At 38.7% G+C, this 21,986-nt stretch overlaps 1 protein-coding gene and 1 long non-coding RNA gene across 3 annotated transcripts; one reads left to right on the top strand and one right to left on the bottom strand.

The window, feature by feature from the left end:
• Nucleotides 1-13,825: 13,825 nt before the first annotated feature.
• On the top strand, nt 13,826-16,989 carry LOC122645491. Its single transcript, XR_006330462.1, has 3 exons — nt 13,826-13,864; nt 16,499-16,511; nt 16,855-16,989. It is a non-coding gene; the product is annotated as an uncharacterized LOC122645491 (long non-coding RNA).
• Nucleotides 16,853-17,796, bottom strand: LOC122645490. 2 transcript variants are annotated; one of them, XM_043838803.1, is made up of 3 exons: nt 17,467-17,796; nt 17,302-17,365; nt 16,853-17,207 (listed from the first exon to the last, which is right to left on the bottom strand). In XM_043838803.1, the coding sequence occupies exons 1-3, from the start codon at nt 17,631-17,633 to the stop codon at nt 16,896-16,898; spliced, it is 543 nt and encodes a 180-aa protein (XP_043694738.1). In that variant the 5' UTR covers nt 17,634-17,796; the 3' UTR covers nt 16,853-16,895. The 2 variants fall into 2 exon arrangements, with proteins under 2 accessions (XP_043694738.1, XP_043694737.1); XM_043838802.1 differs by having other exon boundaries at nt 17,302-17,368; nt 17,467-17,791.
• Nucleotides 17,797-21,986: the final 4,190 nt, after the last annotated feature.

Raw genomic sequence — 21,986 nt, 5'->3', positions numbered from 1 at the left:
GAAGTTATCACCCAACTAGGAAGGACCATATAGGGTCTCCAAGCAAGTAGCCCCAGGAGCATATCATTTGGAGACCCTGGAGGGGACATCCATACCACGATCTTGGAATGCAGAGAACTTGCAAAAATTCTACCAATGATATGGTTAGTCCCCAATCGTTTGAATTCTGGTAACACTTTGTTATTGAAAGTTCCAAAATTAAAATTTCAGCGCTATTAGCTGTTGGGTCTTCAAATGCATCATTTGTGAAAAATCAATGATTAATCAATAAAGTTCAAGACAAAAATCAGAATTTTTGTGGATGAGGATATTATATTCTATATTATTGCTTTTGTTAACAATGTGCCAGCAATTAAAAATAATGGTGACTTGCACCATAGGGGCGTTTCCCCAAAGAGAGATGGTCATCCGACCATGGTGACTTACACCATAGGGGCGTTTCCCCAAAGAAGATAATGGGCATCCGACCATAATGGTGATTTGCACCATAGGGGCGTTTCCCCAAAGAAGATGATGGTCATCCGACCATAATGGTGATTTGCACTATAGAGGCATTTCCCCAGAGAAGATGATAGCCCACAGACCGTGATGGAGTAAGTGACACCATAAGGGCGTTTTTCCACAAACAAGGATGATGATTAGTTGCAACATTCCGAAGAGGATTCTATAAGTTAAAGGAAGCAATCATGAGATTACAGGAGAAGATATTCTACAGAAATATGAGATTGCGTGTACAGAAAGATGAAAATATATCAAGAAGATTGCTTGGGTAACAAGATTCTTTTATATTCAGTACACTGATACAAGTATACAAGTGGAAGCTTACAAAGCAATTACATTTCTCAAATACAAGTACATCGTAAGGTTCACAAGCACTACAAAGAAGTCCTATTCTGTCCCAAAAACCACATCACCGCAAGTAGAAAACCTGGCAAATGAATTACACAACTACACCGCCAAGAGAAAGCTGGCTTTAAGGTCCCGAACAGAAGAAGGCTGATGAAAATCAAAAACTAAGAATGGGGAAGTGTGAAACAGGAGTAGCATTGACACAATGATCGATACCGAGCTCGATCATGATGAAGTAAAACCACCTACTCCACAACGACCCCGGGAATCAACAGCCCACCCCCGGGAATCAACAGCCCACTACCTTGCCAAATGGGATTCACCATTAGTACGCTCAAGCACCAAAATAGCCCTTTTTCTACTCCCCTCAAGGCATCAGAAACGAGGAGCCCAAAAAATCCTGGGAGAAACACTGGCTTTGGGTTCTCCAGCGCACCGACAGATCCACACCACTTCCTGCCAAATACGTTAATAATGAAGGTTGGCGGCCAGGAGTCTCCTGAAGACTCTCCACCTCTCCGATTCAACCTTCCATCTCCAAAGAGTTGGCAAAGGGAAGGTCCCCCAGAGAGGTACCCTCATAGCCTGATAACTCAAAAGACACTGCATGTCGATTGAGGATCAAAGCTGTGATGGAAAATGTCGATTGAAGATTGAAGCCGAAAGTAGTATTTCTAAGAAGGTAGATCTTCAAAAACTTACAACCTCTGTATCTTAGAAAACAACGACAACCCAGACACCATAAGAAAAGAAGAGTCTCGGTGGAACAGTCGAGGAAAAACGATATAGAAGATTCCATTTCTCTTTGAAGAAGCAAAGCTATAAAAGGGGCAAACCCTATTTATAGGGCAGGATCACGATTCAAAAGAGGAACCGAATATTGGAGAAGTAACTGCCCCACTTACTGAAAAGTTACGTCCAAGGCCACGTGTTGCAACCCCAATGGACCAGCGGTCTCCCAGAAATCGTAAGTGGAACAGTTACCTAGATGGTGATTCGATTTCCTCACCAATCACATCAATTCAAAAGTATATGAAAAGCCAGTCAAATAGGGGCATAATAAATGTTGGCACGGGAAATCTACAAAAAATCTCTGAAAAGGGATTTGCATCATGATGAAGAAATACGTCATTGGAAAAGACAAAACGTCAACAGAAGTCAGAAGAAAAGAAGGATTTAACTATTCAATAAATAGAAAAAGAAACATAGATCCAACCAGTCTCGAGCGCAAAGAAGCAAAGTCTGTACATCCGAGTTATAACGACTACAATTTCAAATGTTTAAGCTCTGGACGAGGTGGAACTGGGGGCAGATGCCTAGGAATATTCTACGAAGGAGGAAGAAAAGGTATGGACAGCGACAACGGGTCAAGTACAACTTCCTGCATGGGTACTCGAGGATCAAAACCCAACCTTATTTTTCTCCAACTGAATTGGGGGGCAACTTCTCTCACCCGATCATATAAACGTTGAGCACCTTCCAAAACTTTATCTTGGCAGAAACGTTCAAATGCTGGCGATTGGATCACGAGATTAATCGTAAGGTTGGCCACAACATATCTCTCTGCCAAAAGATAATCATTCACGTTATCCACTATGTCTCTGGCGAATTCCAACCTAGTTAACAAACTATCTTCCCGACGTTCCAAAATCTTATAATCATCCAATTCCTCTTGCAATTGAGAATTTTGCCTCCGTAGAATGTCGTTAGCTCTTTCGAATACCGTAATCCGAGATTGTAACTCTTTTTCCCACTCAGAAGCTTCTCGGGTAACCACATTGACCAAAGGAAGAGGTTCCTAAGCAAAAAGTAGTAGGAAGTCATGATCTAGTATGCAAATAAACAAAAATCTAAGATAGCTAAGAAAACCCAAGGTAAGTGCTCCATTAAACAAAACCTGTATGAGGTTACAACGAGAACAAAAAACGCAAAGTTAAAAAAAAAAAGAAAAAAAAAAAGAGAACAACGAAAGATCCCAAAACACAAAAACGTTTAACAGAATGAAAGAAATTAGGCTGTAGAGGCATCTACAACATCTCTAGGGTTTATGAGGGCATTCGAGGTGGTTGATGGATCTGGAGGAGGATTCTCTTCTCCCAACTCCCTTTCTTAGTCAGTACCCGACTCCATATTTTGTGTCTCCTTCTCTTGGGAAGCGCTCTCAAGGACATCGAGAGGCACAACTTGCTCAGGAATAGTAACCGCAGCTCCATTGGGATTGATCCCAGAACTTGGATCACTAGTTTCAACAGTAGTTACACGGGGAAATACAAAAGAGGAAGGGTGAGGGATATCCATATTTCCAACTGAGGAGGAGGGCTTGTAAGCACCAGATTCTAATCGCTCTAACATTCGCTCCACCTCAGATATTCCCTCAAAGCTGAGATCTGGATATTTTTTCCTCATTCGGGCCTAGATGGAGTATGACATTTTCATCATAATCTTGGAAGCGGTCACCTTATGATGGTTCTTGCAAAGCTCGGATTCCAGATAATCCTTAAGCGCTTTGCTTCCAGCTTCTTGAACTTGAATTCTCAGGCTAGCAACCTCAGCCTGTGCATCACCGAGCAACTGCTTCTTCTCGCTCAACTCCTTTTCACTTCTCTCACAAGAAGATTTGGAAGATCGGAGTTCTTCCTCAGTCTTCCTTAAAGTCTCCTAAACTTCTGACAGTGTCTTTTCGGTAGACTCTTTATCGACTTTTAATTTAGTCAATTCTCTCTGCAACCGCGGAGACTCTTCTTCATAACATCTCAAGGTCTTTCTCAGTTCCCTTGTTTCCTCCTCAGATTTTTTGTACACTGCAGCAACCTTCCTTCTTCGTTCCACCAATTCAGAAGCAAAGGCCAGAATCTGAAATAGATGACGGCTATATTAGTACGTAAAGAAGAATAAGTGAAGATACCAACACAAAAAAGAAAATTAATATATATATATATATATAAAATATATAACTAATAATAATAATATATATATTACCTCATAACCTGCAAGAAGCAGACTTCTCCAAAAGGTCGTCAGCATTTGTAAAGATAAACTTGATCTCAAGGAGCAACATAATTCAAGGCCATATTTTCAGCCGCTATAATATTACCAATCACCCTCTCGATCATTAGTGATAGACCATCGGGAGCAAATACGCCAGTCAGCCTTGCCCTTTCCTTTATCCTTTTTATATTACCGAGAGGAGGAAGATCTTTTGGGATCATCGAGGATCCCCCCTCCTGAGAAACCAGGCTCGGATCAGGAGTATTCTCCCTACCCGAGGAAGGTTCAGTGGTCTCGACTTCGGAAGGCACGGGAGGAGGCTTGAAAGAATTTTTCTTAGAGGAATCCTTGCTCAGCTTGGTGGGTGGCATTTTTGCTTCTTGCTCGACTCGAGGAAGCTACGATTGTATCCCCGCATAATTTGGAGGTCCTCCTCCTCTATGAACGGCGCCACGTAATCCAAATCGAAGTCCACTGCAATCAATAAAAGCAATATGTGAGATAAAGAAAACTTTCTACATTAGGGGATAACTCCTGAGATACTCACCTTGTTCCAATTCGCCAATATTCTGTACATCAACGGCCTCTCCCCTGATGCGATTCTCATCTGCTATCAACTTCTTCAAAGTTACTTGATCCGTAGAATCTAACCGAGGAGTCTTGTTACCGGCCTTGGTATCAGGGTAACCCCATGTGGTAGGACAATTAGGCCCCACCGAACGCCTAGGAAAATCTTTGTTTCCAACCGTGGTTAGACGTCGGGAGAGACTCTACTATAAGAATACCAGCTCGTTGGCGAAAATAATACCACCCGAGATGACCACTTTCTCGATTTAAAGTGAAACACTTGATGAACAGTGTTGGGGAGACACGCCTTTTCAAATGGAAGCACTTTATCAAAAAGGCTCCAATGCACCTCCACCCATTAGGAACCAATTGACTGGGGGCAATTTGATAATGCCTAAGAAGTCGACCCACGAAAGGAGAAAGAGGGTATTGGAGACCGGCCTCAAAAGCGTCCAAGGATAAGTCCCACTTCTCGGTCGGGGTTGATTCAATCTGTCCTCGGATGAAGGAACTCTCGGAACAATCTCATTTGGGATTGCGTACACATTTTTGATTTCTAGAAGATTATACTCAGATAGAACAGAGCAAATCTCATCAACCCCCTTTCCGATTGTAGGATCTAGTTGTGGCTGGCGAACTCGATAACCTTTTTTCCCAAGTTCTTTCATGGAATTGAGACTAGAAGAACTAGCCAGCGCTCCAGTAGAATTCCTGGGAACGAACGCTGAAACCCTAGAATTTGTATCACTCACAGAGAATGATTGGGGAGAAACTCCTATACCCTTTCCTTGGGTAACTCCATGATATAATCTTTAACCTTCTTCTAGCAAAGATTCTACTTCGGTCTCTTCCCTAGATGAGTGATTTTTCTTTGTTTTTCCCATTTCCGCTAAAACTAAAAATAAAGGGAATGAAAAAGAACTACAGATAAAAGAAGAGAAAGAAAAAGCACTTACTTGGGAAGAAGAAGGATACGGTTGAAGAAGATATGGAGGGACAGAATAACATAATGGCAGAGCTTGAAGAAAAATCCTTCACAGAGAGAACTTGAAGATCAGAAAATGGAAAACTCAAGAAGATTAGAATGTTTTATACACTTGGAAACGACAATGAAAAACCCTTGATTAAGGTCCCGTTATTTAAATATTTTTGAATGGACCAGATAATGGAGGAGATGAAAGGACCTATACCTAGGAATTAGAGAGCTATCATTAGAACACTGGGAGAAATAAAAAGGTTTAAAAGTTTAAAAGTTAAATTTTAACTCTCCATCAGTTCCCCGTCAAAAGGCGTGAAAAGACGGCAGATATTTTGTTTCCACGTGCCTAAGAACTGCCATAGACGACGTATTTGCAAATATCTTTTAGGAGGGAATGTATCTAGACAATCTTTAAAGTTCGTTAAAATACACCCTTCATCTCAGCCGAAGTGCCTCGACCGAGGTGAAGGGAGTAGGGGGCAAATGTTATACCATAATCTACATTAAATCGTAACTGTACACGTGGATTCATCAAGAAATAAAGACTTGGAGAGCACGCTTATAAATTCCCATGTGCCTAACAGTTATCCCCCTATGGCAGTTAGGGACCACATCAGGAAGAACTCCCACGTGGACTAGGAATCACGCAGAAAAAGAAGGGACCACATCAAGAACGGAGGTACCAGAAAACCGTGCTGCGAAGGAAGGTTATAGCTCACAGAGAATGGATTACTTGTCAATCCCTACAATGTATATATATAGGGGGAGAGTCCCTCGTTAAGGGGACAAACTACTTTCATTCAATAAAAGATTTAATTGAGTTTTGGGGTGAGGGGCCTCTCCATCTTCTTTCGCTTAGTTTCCAAATTCCTTCAGTTTTCCTAATTGGATCAAGAACTCTGTTTGTAATAAGGATTCTCATTAACAGAAATTCTGATACAACAAACTCCATCAACCAGAACCCTAGATATTAAAATTAAAAAGAAGAGTCCCCATTCTCTATGGGGGAGCGTGGCTCCTACGCACGCACGGGGCCAATGAGAGCAAAGAGCATTGGCTTCAAGGGAGATTTCTACCTCTCCCTAGAGGCACAATCGCACGCATCCAACCGCACCATGCACAGTCCATCCGTTGGATGTGTGCGATTGTGACCTTCCGACGAGGATCCTTTTCCAATGATTTTGTCCCTGCCTTTATGTGTTTTAATACTCTCTCGCAAAAGCAAATCGAAACTGCTTACCGAAATCGAATCAAACCATTTAAATCGAAACCATGAAATCATTCAATAAATGATTCAATTATGGTTTTAAAATTGAGGCCATTTAAGTAAACGATTTAAACGAACTGGACCATTTAACCGAATAAACTATCTAACACTCTAAATGAGCCAAAATTAAACTGAAATTGTTTATCAAAACCGAACCAAATCGTTTAAAACCGAAACCATTTAATAGATAGTTCGATTATGATTTCAAAATTAAGAACACTTAATGAAACAATTTAACCAAAGCCGGACCATTTAACTGAAACCAAACCCGATCCGTTTAACACCCTTAGAGTGCGTTTGGTTGCGTAAATCCTTTGGATGTTGTCTGATTGGAGATTGTCATCTATTTGAGTTACCATCAAATGAATCGTAATTCCAGAAAATAAACTGTTTGGTTACCATGATTACGTGACATGATTCTTTTGGATAAACTGTTTGGTTACCACTGAGTCTGTCACTTGGATTCACCACGAATCTATCTCAAATCTTGTTTGGTTATCCTGAGTTGTGAGTTAGAATCAATTTAAATCTATCCGAAATCTTGTTTGGTTACCCTCACTATGTCAGTTGGAATTATGTTTGTTTTTTTTTTTTTTGTTGATTTTAATACATGGCCCTCTTTTCTTACCTTTTTAAATTTAACATTAAAATACCTAGACTAAGAAAAATAGAAACGAAATGAGCATAGATGGAAAACCAAGTGGCCAAGAGAAATCTAAAATCACTTGATACTTTGGAGATAAAAAAAAAAAAAAGAAGAAAAAAGCTCCTATATTAACAGGGAGAGATGCACTTTTGCTTCATTGTTCCACCTACACCACTTCAACTACGACCTAATGGTTTGGTCTTTCATGCTAAGGTCCTAAAGAAAAATGAGATAATTTCTTCTAACTTCCCATAGTTGATGATTTAAATTCCTGAGTTTGCAATTGAATCAAATACATACCAGATAAATATGCACGCAATTAAATGCCCATTAAGCTACCACGATTACACAAAACAATTAACATAAAAGACCATCAAAATACCACCCATCCATCCTCTATTCGGTTAGACCCATTCAATCTAGGGTTACAAATATAGAGATACATTGTTTCACAAATTTTAATTTAATTACATGAGTCACATGTTTTGGGCATACACCCCCTCTCAACCCCCTCCCATACTATTTCACTTGTTAAGATTAAGTGTTTTGACATCAAGTAGCTCCTCCCATGTCTTAGTATGTTGTTTGGCATCTTTAATTTTTCTTTGTGAGGTATCCCATCGATAGTCCTTGGATTGACATGGTGTTGGTGAGATGGTTGGTGCATCCATGACATTATTCCTTGGTACCTGATTTGAAGATGAAGATTCTCCCTCATCTATGAATTTAAACCACCCACAACCATTATTTTTGCCCTATATACAAAAAAAATGATATTTGTAAATATACGGAGACCAACTGTGTTACAAATGAAAATTAAGAAAATAAATGATGAGACACCATACCGAGGTGGAACGTGGGCAACTCTGAAATCTCGTCCCCTACGTATGGGCCTCTAGTGCATCTTCTAACCTTGCACTGCCCTTTGCCATAGTCACACATTCGGAAGTGGTTGGCCCACATAAAAATGATTGGTGGATAGGGCACTTGTAGAAACTTCTGCCCGGATTAGTTTTGGTTTTGGAAATTAATATTATACATTGCTCACCACAAATGTCACATCTAGCCACAATGTCCATCTAGCCAGTTGATCAATATCCCACTAGATCTTGATGGCCTTCGACGCTAGAATCAGTGCATGAGATTGTAACAATTAAAAAAATGGGCATTTTTTGGGAAATGTAATGAGTTAATGGATTACAGATGACTATAAAATTATGTGCCGTTAAAGTTTGGTAAATTACAGTGAAAGTACATGGGAGGAGAGAAGAGTATCTGTCTTCCCTAGTCTTCACATTTGGTCGTCTACTTCCATATGAGTATTCATTTTGAAACACAGCAGCCCACATGTACAAAGCACGGCATGAGTTGCCCAAGAAACCCAAAACAGAGAGAAAAGAGAGAAGGACAGAGAGTGACCATACAGTTGGGCTCCACCTCAAAATCATAGAATAAGTAAAATGGGGAAATAGGAGACAAGGTTTCAATGACTCATTAATTCCTACTATCTGTTGAAGAAATCTCCATTAATGTTTAGATTCTATTTTGAAGAGATTGGATCCATGAAAATAGAACTTTCAAACTCATCCCAAAAAGTTAAAAATTAATATAGTATGCATAGAAACTCCAAAGTATTTGAAAAACAATTCTAGCAATGTCACCAGAGACAGATCACCGAAAATCCATACCTGCAGAGAAATATTCTAAAACACATCTTTAATACAGAAAAGTGTGGATTAGGCTTATCTATGACCCTTCTTAATATATAAAAGTGTGGGTAGACGAACTAACATGGACCAAAAACTGAACATATACCAAGTTTCAATGCATCCAAACTTAGTGAGCTGTAAATTACCACAATTTAATGGAATGCCCATTAAACCACATAAGTTATATCTTATAACAAAATTCACAGAAAATATAATTAAAACAACAAAATTGCATCCATAAGTATGAGGTGAAATTAGTCTAAATGCAAAGGCCAAGTAGTATAAGATGAAATGGATCTATCCAACAAAACATAAACATCTTCAATCTGTTTAAAACTAAGCTAAACCATCCAAAACAAAGCTAAACCAAACAAACATCTATGGCTCCAAAGCTAAACCAAACATCTATCCAACAAAACATAAACATAAAAACATCCATTCAATTAGTTCATGCTTAAAACTAAGGATCTAACCACATCTTCAACTGCTCGGTTCACTTGACAAATATGTTGTATGAATTTTGGCTTGTCTTCGTCACTTGCAGTCAAGAAAAGACTAGCCACGCGCTTGTCTTTCATTAAAGCTATTTTTGCTTGGACTTTCAGAAGCCATCAATGCCATCAACCTTATCAATCGCATCGGCTACACTTTGTGCAAGTTCGGTCCGTGTGATGTTTTTGTTGACTAGGTTATCTATGGCAGCACTATTCTTTTCAAAGGACTTGCAATTTTTTCAAGCACCCCCTTTCTTTTCTTTCTCTTTACCGGTGTGACATCTCGCATGCGGCCGCCCACGGGTACGACCGCCACTCCCACGATCACGATCGCCACGGCAATGGGAGTGGAATGAACATCTTCATATGGAAAGGAAGTGTCAACCACATTGTCATCCATACTTGGAGATTGAACCATATGGTCATTGTGAACATAGTCACCGGGTGCATAGCATCTTTCCTTGCTATCTCATTTCCTAACCAAATCGTAAGGGCCATATGGATGGGAAGCACTTTACGTGATCGCCAATACTGCTCCTTTTTCGTCACAATCAATTAAAATATATTGTAATATATGTATTGTCATATAATAGTTGTAAATACATTCTTGAAAGAGAAAGATTATTACTTTGAACTCATTCCACACGTGTTGTGGTGCTTCAACCTCACCCACCGGATTCCAGCCCATCCCACTATTCTTTTGTAAGTCACACAAAGATTTCACCCTTGCTTTCCAAACTCTATAATGATTCCGAGTTTGTTCCCAGTCATATACCATGCCATGCTTAATTTTTATGGCATTTGCTATCTCCTGCCACTGTTCCCTCCTCAAACCATTGTCTCCAATTTTTCCATTTTTATGCTGTTCTATGAGAAGTTCCATCATGAAGTAAGAGACTTCACTGGGCCATGTTGCAATATCACGTGACTTCTTGGAACCTTCCTCTGTAGCCATTAAATCTGTTGTGCTTGACTGATGAAAAAACTATTGTACATATAAGAGAAATACTAAGCAATGTAAATTAACAATGCATACAAGTGCAACATACCATATTGACATACAAAATAATATGGTAATCACAATAACCAAACAAAACTTGTTCAAACTAGTTTAATGTAAAATACGCATATGAGTAGCACAAGCACAAAATAATGGGCATTGTACATCAAAACATATTGTTTCTAAAAAGATTGAGATAATTCAATCTAAACACATCCACATCATACAAAATGTCCATATTCAAACTTGTTCAAAGTAGACTACGCAAAAGCAAATTACAAACATATTCAAACATTTGAGTTCAAAAGAAATTGAGATAACTCAATCAATCATTCACATCATCAAAACCATTGAGATCATTATACATATCATCATCATCTACACCGCCTCCCATCCACTGCCCCACATGTTGTCGCCATGCCTTCTCGAATTGATCCATTCCACATTACAGACCTTGAACAACATTGTCATCATCCTCGATTCCACATCTGCTTTCTACTTATATGCTAGCACTGTTGGAAGTAGATTCTTCTTCTTCCTCGGCCTCAAAATGACTCCTCTTCCTCATAACTATTTACAGTCAAACACAAATTATGAAGAAGAACACAAGCATTCACAATCTTGACTTGTGTCTTAAAAGGATATTCAGAGCTAATTTTTCAATATCTTGAATCTTTTCTTCAAGAGACCAAACACACATTCAATGCAATTACCCAAAGAGGCATGTCGTAAATTAAACAACTCCTTCTTATCTTGCGGTCCCAAATTAGAGTTTGTCCACTCTTTCACGTGATATCGAACATTACGGAATAGTCTCAAGAATCCTTTCGATTAGGAAACCCAAAGATCAACAAGATAGAATTTGTCTTCGTACCACTAACCTTCCTTCTCCTACCCCGTATGGCATTATCCAATATTCGAGAATCTGATGCCGATCCCGCCTAGCCAAAAAGTATATATGTAAACTTCTTGTCAAAATCGCATGCGACTAGGATGTTTTGGGATATACATCCATGCCTATCACGAAATGAACGATGTTGTTCTACTTGAACCCATGTTGGGATATGTGAACCATCTATGGCTCCAACGCAGTCCTTGAAGTATGGATAGAATCTACTACCGTTACTTGTGATTTGCTTATGCGTTGTTGTACTTGGAGGCTTGAGCAAGAGTGGGTATAATTTCATTATTCCATCCAATACCTTGTTAAAGTATCGACTTATAGTTTCCCCATAATGGCCAAACATATGTGAAACTACTCGGTTCTTAACATTATGGCCAACTGCCTCGTAAAAATATCGCCACTTGTTCCTCTACTTGCACTAATTTGTTGTCATACAAGAGACCCCTTTGTCGCAGCATGCCACATAAGCTAGAAAAAGCCCTCTTGCTCAATCTTATCAAGTTTTCGACACGTCCTCTCCGAACCATCAATAATTAGTTGTGTCTCAGTAATGCCACGAGTCTCTAATACGGTAAGGCTCTTTATGAAGGAACATTTTTGAATACTTCTCCACCGCTATTGCAATAGCAGTAGCCGCCAAGATGATTACCGTCTGGATGGTTTTCTTGTCAATCTCACCGCACTATCACTCTCTATTTTCATGTCATCATCAGTATCTCGATCATAATCCATTTATAAGCTAAGATGATTACTCTCTTTCACCTATCTCTTAAATATTCTTGAATTACAAAAATAAAAATAAAAAATCGTTAATACAAAGCAATGTGCATACTTGATGTAACAAGAAAAATCTACAAACGAAGAAATAAGTAAAAAACAATCTTCATAAAATTGATTGCTATATCTAATAAAAGCAAAGCCAGCCTGCCTCTTTGACAAAATTTGTCAAGATTGTGGCCCCTCCCCTATTTATCTAATTAGATTGGTTGAACTCTCAATCTGAGTTTTAGAAGAGGTATCCTATACTTGGAGATCTATCCCTTATGCTATTAACTAGAGTCTCCTAAGATTCTCCCATTATTATTATACATAATAATAATGGCTTCCTATAAGCCTCTCAAGGTGGAATCAATTGGGACTCAGAATTTTAGAGGAATGTACCCATCAAAGTAACTTGATGAAAATCTTCTTTATCACATTATGGATGGATCTACCACAAACTGGAAAAAGTCTAGCATTCCTCTCTTTCTAAATGGTCCAATAACTAAGGTTTTTATAAAAAGAATCCATGCCTATACTACATTGATTGCAGATAAAACCAAATATAGATATCTCTAGAACTTCCAATAACGATACTACATCTCAATCATAAAAGTAATAGCTGAAAGAAAACAAGCTGGAGTACATCTAAGACAATGGTTAAATAGTTTGGGAAAACTGTCCGAATCAAATAATTTTACAAATGCCCATCCCCAAGGAAAATCGCTTCATTGCATTAGAATTTACTTTCGAATTTCCAATTCACGATTCAATCATGAAATGGCTACTTGTTTCCCAATCGATGTACATTTTTTTGTTACACAATCAATGTACATTTGAGGTTCTAAAATCCAGAGCAATACAGCCATACAAGAAATATCACTGGAAACAGAAGTTTAAGAGAGGAAAATGAGAATGCCCATTAATCTACATGAAGAATATTTTCCTATTCCTTCCTGGATTACTCAAGTTCAAGCACTTTTTTCCCTTTGTTTACTTGTTTCTTCTAATTTTCATGGAGAAATTTCATTGAAAGATAAGTAATTGAAAAAATAAAATAAATAGACAATATTATGTGGGGGATTAAGTGATTATGCAATTATGTTTCTCCTCAAATATGTTTGGGTCTCCAACAACTTTAGACCTATGGACTAGAAATCATTTAAAGAGCGAAAAACACTAGCAATATGACAGAGTAAGTTATGAGTTACAACTATTGATCCAAAGAACCCAATGCAGGGCCTCACGTGTAAAGAAGTTGGAACCAAGTGTATCAAGCGGCAAGATTGAATGTGGTAGGCTATACTTTTGATGTACTAGCATATTTTCATCCGCATAAATCCCATTATCGTATAGTTATGATGTACTAGCATATTTCCTCGTCTATAAAAAAATTACTATAATAATGCATGTGAGGAGGACAAGTGTACACCTTCGCTCAGAGAACCTTATCCAAGAAAACAAAAACAGAAAAATAAACAAGGAAAAGAAAAAACTAACGTGTGAACTGCAACTCCTTCCCCCTTCAAAATAAAAAATTCAATGAACATTTTCATACAAGCAATAGGTAGGCACAAGAAAGTGGTGAATCAACCACAAGCAAGCAAAAGAGAAGGATCAACTCCACTTCAACTCATTAATAGTTATCTCAATACACTATCATCCCTTTGTCCCCTCACTCCCCTTCGAATTGGCTTTCAAAGTTTTTGGATTTAGTAACCTCCTCCCAATGACACTTTTTTTTTGTGTGTGTGTGGGAGGGGGAGATGAGGTAGAAGAAAAGAATATAGAAAGTAATCGAATCCAAGAAAGTTACTAAAAGACTTGCTTTCTAATTTTCGACCGAAACTCAAATCTAATAAATTTCTAATTCGCTTGCAATTTTAGCAACTACGGTAAAAGCATTCCAAGTACCCTAAAAAATTCAGGAAAAATACTAATAAACACTAAATGGACAAGTATTTGGACCTGGTTTTGACAGATTTATGCCTACAATAACCACTTGGACCGGAAGTTACTGAAGCATGAGGGCATGGGTACCAAGCATCAATCTATGCAATTACGTATACAACTCGGTGAACTAAAACAAGACAAAGAGAGAGAGAGAGAGAGAGAGAGAGAGAGAGAGAGAGAGAGAGAGAGAGAGAGAGAGAGAGAGAGAGTAGTTCCCTTAGCTAGCTAGGGGCAAGGTAGTCAAATCCACAAGCAAATAAATATAAGAGGAATTAATGGAGGATTCAAGGACTGAAACAAGGGCGTGGGGTGGGGAGACCATGTGACCCTTTTCACCATTAAAAGAAATAAAGAGAAATTCTATTTATAATTTAAAAAAAAAATTGAAAATACCCCAAACTCTCTCTCTGCCTATGTGCTATTTATATAATCGAAAATAGAGCATTTTACACTAAGACAGACTGGCTACTACTAGTTAGCATCCGGGCTGGTTGGTGGTGTATACCCATCACTCACTTCTACTTCTTTCGTCCCTGGTCTTTTTCTACTAATACTACTTGGGAGTCTTGGACTTCTATGGCCATGGGCATGGGTATGTGTAAAACAGATTACTCGCCTATGTCTCTGTTAATAAAGTCTCTGGTAGAGCTCTCTTCTATTGGCTCACTCAAGTCTGTTCATCTCCCGAATCCAAATATTTGGTCATTTGGCTCAATGGAGGTCATTCTCCCTCTCTCTGTTTGTGTTGTTGGTGTGTGTTTAGGGGAAGGTGGTCCTACTGTTGTTTTGTTTTTTTTAATTATTTTTTTGAATGTGTCTAACTGCTCGCATTTTTCTTGTTCGATTAATAAACTACAATCTATTTTTCGTCAATGGGAACATGTACGTTTGAATGAAGGAGAGCACATCCATCATGAAGGAGTTGTTTGTTGGTTGTGAAAGCATTGAATGGCAGGTATTACAGCCGAAGGTGAAAAAATCACCTGTTTTTTGAATTTCTAGCATATTTTGGTTCAAACTGTTGTAGACTGCCACTTAAGATTGGATGTACAAGGCAGAAACGAATTAAAGACTAAATCAAAAATCCAGGTGTAAAAACTCACCTGAACAGGAACCCTAGACAAATCTTCGATTTACACCTAAAAGAAGAAGACCCAAATTAGAACTAAAACCCTAAAAAACAAAAAATACAAACTGCAAACTCCATGTTCTAGGACAGAGAGAAAGAGAGAGCACAGATGCAAAATGGGTATGAAATAGCAGAGAGGGAATGACAGAATCCGACAGAGAGAGATGAAAAGAACAATGAGATTTAGGAACGACATACCCAGTGGAGCGAGAGAATCGCAAGACACTCCTATTCTTTCGAACGGTAGCAGAGAGGGAGGTATAGAGTCCGAGAGTGAGATCTGATCTTGCTCTCTTCTTCCCTTCGCGAGACACTCATGTTCACCCTTCTCTTCTCGAACATGAGAGAACGCAAGTCGCGATAGCCAGGTTTTTCGATTTAGGGCACATAGGTATGATCCTCTTGGATTATCCTATTTATACTTAGGCTGTAATTTGTAATCCAAATCTGAGTTCTCCTATAAAGGTGAACTCAGATGAATGATCTAATATAGTGTAAAATGTAGAATTACATAATTCTTGTCGTCAGTTGGAATTAGGATACCAAACGGTTTAAAAAATTCAGAATCATGGTCCAACAGAATGATGTTCGGTCGATTTACACAACCAAACGCAGTCTTAAGAGATGGTTTTCAAATTTTCTACTATCAAAATTGAAATCAACTAATTCAGTTCCACAGATTCCGATCCAATTTCTGACACATTGGCTGGCAAGCATAAAAAAAATCCATTCCTTCCACCCTAAATCCAGTAACTACTAAGCTGCTGTGCCAAGTCACATGCCATTATTAGGCCAAGTTCCTCCATGACCCATCAACTTAATACCAACCAAAACCAGAAAAAGACTTAATGAACAGTAAAGGCCAGTGCAGTGGTGGACCAGAGACCAACCACATGTGTTTCCCCTTCAGTATCACACGATTTCATGACCCCAAATCACACTGAAAAGCCAGCCTCTACTTTGAACTTGGACAGAGTCAATGGGTTTTGGGAAGAGATCTTAAAAACTAGCAAAGAAACCATTACAAGAAATTGACAAAAGACAACCATTCATTGCAAGGGGGCAAATATATTTACAATCTGAAGTTCAAACCCCCACCCAATAATGGGAGCTCCTTCTTTTTACACATTCTCTTCTCCAAAAGCCGCAAAGTTAAAATCAAAACCCCCATTAGCCAAAATAACTCATCTCTTCCCCCACTTTCCTCATCTTTTTTTTTTACATTACAAAAAGGAAAGGGGAGAATAGAAATAGAAACAAAAACAAAGTGGAAACCAAACACAAAAGACCCCACCTTTCTAAACCCTCGAACCTAAAATGATGAAATAAATAAAGTCTAAAAAAGAAGGTGGTTTGGTTGCTGTTGCTCTTGCTTTTGCTTGCAGCCTTACTCCTCCTTGCTTCTTCTTTATTTGTGATGAGATGATTACATCAAACATACTTACATACATAATCATCATCTTCCCTCTCATCCTTCCTTACATACACACACCATTAATGAGTTCAAAAAACCATCTATTTACAGTAAGTAACAGAACCAATCCCCTTCTTATCTCTCTCCTCTTCCTCCTCTGTTGTGTCTCTACTAAAATTCGATTAGATTATTTTAGCATCTCTTCTATGTACTTGGGAAAGAATGGGGTTCTTACTTTTAGGCTACAGCAGGAATGCTGCAGTTTCTCCTATCCCTGTCAAGGCAATCGAACCCCTCAATTCTCACAGCAGCTGGTTTATGCCCAAATTTCATGCGTGCACAACCTCCCTTACGGGATGATGATGGTGACGACGAAAGTCCTGAAGGAACTGAGCCTTGCAGTGGTGATAACGAGGTTAGCTTCTCGTCCCCAAAACGGGCATCTTGGATTAATGGGTTGGTAGCCCTGCTCGGCGGTGACCCACTGAAAAAAGGGGGCGACGAGGCCAACTGAGTGGCGGACGACGACTGTTCAGCACCATACACACCCTGTAAGAACCAGAAATTTGAGGGTTAAGCGTCAGATCTAGGAGTTAGTGACAATCAATTAAAAAGGGTACAAGGAGAAGAGAGGCAAGCATACCTTTGTGAGGATAAGATCAAGAAGTTCCGACCCTGCCTTGGAATCGCACAGTTCCGCTTGATGACTGCTGCTCAAACAAGAACAAAAGAGGAAAGAAAGTTAGAATTTCGGGGTGGTTTTAGTGAATCAGAGATGGAAGACGTTTAGAGGAGTTGCGAAATTTACCTTAACTGCCATCTCAAAGGCCTAGGGTCGTGAACGACATGGTTGAAGCCACAGAGTCGCCTAGGTTTAGGGCAAACAACCACATCTTTCCTATCGGAGACGGGAACGGCGCTCCTCAAGTCTTCGTAGGTCGTAAAGGTGTTCTGCTGGTATCCGCAATAGTTCATCTCTGCAGCTGTTTAAGATCCAAAGCCGAACGCCTATAAAACGAAACAAGATTCAAAATTTAGATAAAAGAGTTATGGATCTAACAACAAGAAACGCGAATCTATTCACCAAAGTTAAGATCTTTAAGATCTGCAAGTTGAACAACCCATCTAAACCGATTACCGTATAGATCACCAAGAAAAAAAGAGGGAACTTTCAGTCATCTAAAGAGCCTCAGGAAAAACCAGATAAAAGAACGAACTTTCTTCTTCCTTTCCGATCTACAAAAACATGATAGGAAATTCTCCCCGATCCAAAGTTAAGATTTTTCTTCAAGAAGAAAATTAAAAAAAAAAAATTAGAACTACACAAATCTGTCGCGAGAAAACCCTACAAATTCTAAAAAGGACAGAACAAAAAAAAGAAGAAATCACCAGAGAAAATAAGAATTTTTTTTTTTTCCAAATCAGAAAAGAGAAATAACAAAATATTACACAGATAACAACAGAGAACGAGTACCTTAAGCTTACTCTATAAATCAAATCTCCCCCAAAAGGAGGATTCAAAGAAGAAAGAAAAGAAAAAATTTTATGGTTCGTACCAGAAGATAGACGGAAAGATGGGGCACGAGACGAAAGAAGAAACTAAAAGAGGGTGTTGGGTTTGATTTATAGAGGCGTAAGAAACCTGCAAACCTGCAAATCTCTCTCTCTCAAAGCAGATTTTTTTGTTTTTTAATTCGTTACGCAGGCGGTGGCTCCCGCGTCGAATTGCTTTGGAGTTAGCTCCTCTCTACCTCTGTCCCTCTCTCTCTCTCTCTCCCCTGTTCTTCTTCTTTGTTCTTCCTCAAATAGTCAAATCAAACTAAAGAGATTTTTTTTTTCTAAATTTAATTAAAAAATTAAAAGGCAAAGAAAAATACAGAGATAAGCCCTAACGGTGGCGTTGAAGGCCGTTTACAATCTCTCTCTCTCTCTCTCTCTCTCTCTCATGGCGAAAGGGTACACCGGTACAACCCTTTTTTCTAGTGAAATTCCGTCCACTCAATTTTTTAATTTTAATTTTATTATTTTTTTAATTACTACTCTGTTTCATCGTTGTCTATGTTCTGTAAGCACGTGGTTGAAGAGTGAAGACTTTTTCAAAGAAATCAATGAAAAAGAAAGAAAAATTTATTACTTTACCCGCTGGATATTTTTCTATGGGGGATCGAGCGTGGCCTTTGCGCTTGCACAGACCAATGAGAGTGGAAGCGTAAGCATCACAGGGATAGGGATGGAATTTTTACCTTTTATAGGGTGCGGGATGATCATTTCGCCCACATTGTGTCTGGGAGTGAGTGTCAAACCCTAGACCTAATTGATGAAACTGGATTGAAAGTAGCTTGAATCGAAACCAATATGAGCCTATTGGATTGGTATCAGATTGGGTTTTCCAAACTACACCAAAATTTATATAACCCAATAAGAAACTAATACCAACTAAACCAAAACCGGTGCACGTTATTAGATTGGTTTTGAACTCACTCATTCTCACATCAACAAGGATGAAATCAAACCAAAACTGGTCCAAACCAACCAATTGAAACCCCTACTTCTTTTATCTACTATTGAATTTTACTTACAAAAAGAATAGCAGATCTTAGTAACAAGAGAGGTTCATTAGAGTCAATGCCATAGACACATTATAAAATTCTCTATTTTTTGAATGTTTAGTATTTTTTTTTTATAATAGAAATAAAATATAGGGATAAAGTTCTCTGCACTAGGGCGTAGGGTGTGCCCACACACATGGGGATGGGAGAAATGATCTTCCTGTCCCCCCCTAGATGACTCAAATCTGCCCATGTCCCACTCCACGTGTCTGGATGCAGTCTACGCCCAAATGCACAACTGGACAGAGATCATGCGCCTTAAAATATATTAACAAAGAGTTGAGAGAATCTCTATTAGGTTTCTTTAAATACAAATTTATGCCTTTTATTATAGCTATAAACTTAGAAAGTTTTAAAATATTGTCATTTGAATGTTTGGTAAAAATTGACCATAAACGAGGCTGATGGGTGAATTGAGAAACATTTATGTAAGAATTCCAATGCTATGCAATAGATGATCCAATGATTCATCCTACAAGGAGGCGTACTTGCGTACAAAAATTAATGGTTTCCATAAAAAAAAAAACATAAGTTTTTTGAGAAAATGGCAATAAATACAAGATAGGTGATTGAATTGGATTCTAAATTTGGGTAGAGGCAATCAAGACTATAATTTATCTATCCAATCACATATTTCCATTTGAAAAAACTAGGTGAGCCGTGCAAGCAACGTTTTTGCTCCTAAGTTAACCTATAATGAACGACTTGAACCGTTCCTCCTAGACTTAATTGGCCGGCATTTGTTTTTTTGTCACACTTAGGACTGGGTTTATGACTAAGGGTTTAAATCAGTCTGAAACTGGGTACTCGGTTCGGTTCAAAGGAGTGTTGGTCCGAATTGAAATCCAATTGAGTCCCACTTTGGTTCTGAAAATTGGTACTCGTATTGTATCTATTCGGTTCCTATGCAATTAGATTTTGATTCCTATACTCAGTTTATATTATTATTATACTATAATAGGTATGCAAGAGATCGCTATCAAGGTGTCTAGTGCCTGCACGTTAAGAGCGCATGTAAGGGGATCAATTGGAATGAGATTTTGAGTTTAATAGAGGCTGAATGGTAAAAACACATGACCGTGTGTCAGTTTATACTATTACAAGATCTAATACTAAAATTAGTATTATACTATATTAATATAGGGAAGTAGTTTTCTGTACAGGAGTGCAGCCTACACCAACACTCCCATGTGTCTATCTCTCTCCTCCTTACAACAAGGGGGTAGAGGTGTCTTTTCACATGGTGAGGAGAGAGATAGACTCATGGGAGTGCTAGCGTAGGCCACACTCCCGGACAGAGATCTTTTTCCCATTAATATATTATAATATATTGGTATCTAAATTTGGTTCGATTTTAGTTCTAATCATTGATTCTTATGTCAGAACCAAAAAGTAATCAAGTCTCGCCTCGGTTCTATTCCCTAGTTCCGGAGTGTAACCAAATTCTATTTGGCTTTCGGTTATTTGGTCCAGATCCATTTTTGGTTTACGATTTCGGATCCAATTTGACACCCTCATTTTATGTAATCTAATTCTAATAAAAGAAAGGGAAAAGTTACTTGAGCTATCCGGGTGAATGGAATCTCCTACACCTTCTCACGCTAGCGCCATATTAATTGTTAGATGAGAAAGAAAAAAAGATCCCAGATGTTCAATCTATTGTCGTTGCATCTCTCTCTCCACTGCAGCTGCACCTCCTCATCTCTCTCTCTCCCCCCCACCCCCATTCCCATTTTCTCCACTACAACCAACCAGAAATGAAATAAAAAAAGGTATTTTGGAAAATATTGTAATCTAGGATGTTATTTGTGAACCCTAAAGGAAAGTGAATTATTCCATTTCTTTAGCTGCAAGCCCAAGTAGCAGGGAAAGTGAATTATTCCATCTCCTTCCTCAGTCTCTTTCTGAATCCACTCCATAGCCTTCTGAAAAACCTAGAACATCCATTAGAGTAGCCTTCTTTGAAGGGTTGACATTCCCCCAAAAAACTTTTCTCTTCTCCAAATTTATCTTCTGGCTAGAGAACATTTGATATTTATAAAGAAACAATTTCAGGTGACGCATCTGTCTAAGACCAACATTCATGAAGATGAATACATCGACAACAAAAAGTAAATGAGTGGGGACTAAAACATGTCTTGGCCCATTCAAGTCGTTGTTTTCCAATCACTCCAGAGATCTGAAATTCCCCTACAAAGCACTTCTTCACCAAGTATGAAAAGAAGAGGGGCTAGGGGGATCATCCTGCCTTAAACCTCGTTCCACCCCGAAGAAACCCATTGGCTCACCGTTTACCAATATAGTCAGCTTCGCATATGACAACAAATTTCTAATCCAACTGGTCAATAGATCACAGGCAAAATGACCTGACCCCACCCCTATGAAAGGCAGAAATCTTTCCCTCATGATATATTTTTTGTGCGTTTCCATTGGCCCCGTGTGCGTTAGAGCCACACTCCTCTTATACACATGATAAAGACGATCTTTATGCTTGCTGCAGCTCATTAATAATGTATATGCTTGAAATTAACAATCAAATGCTGAATAATTAATGGGAAACCCTACTTCAAAGGTTTTTTGTTCACCAATCTAATTACATTGCAAATACACAAGTCACCCTCTACAATAAGGACATCACTTCAGGGATTTATTGTGGTAACCTCCGTATTAATGTTAAAGGCCAATGATTGTGTTGATGTTTGATGTCTTGTATTTTATG

Source organism: Telopea speciosissima, chromosome 11 (genome assembly GCF_018873765.1).
Source record: "Telopea speciosissima isolate NSW1024214 ecotype Mountain lineage chromosome 11, Tspe_v1, whole genome shotgun sequence".
NCBI lineage: Eukaryota > Viridiplantae > Streptophyta > Magnoliopsida > Proteales > Proteaceae > Telopea > Telopea speciosissima.
Note: the sequence above shows the minus strand (reverse complement) of the source record. Positions and strands in the feature narration are given on the sequence as shown.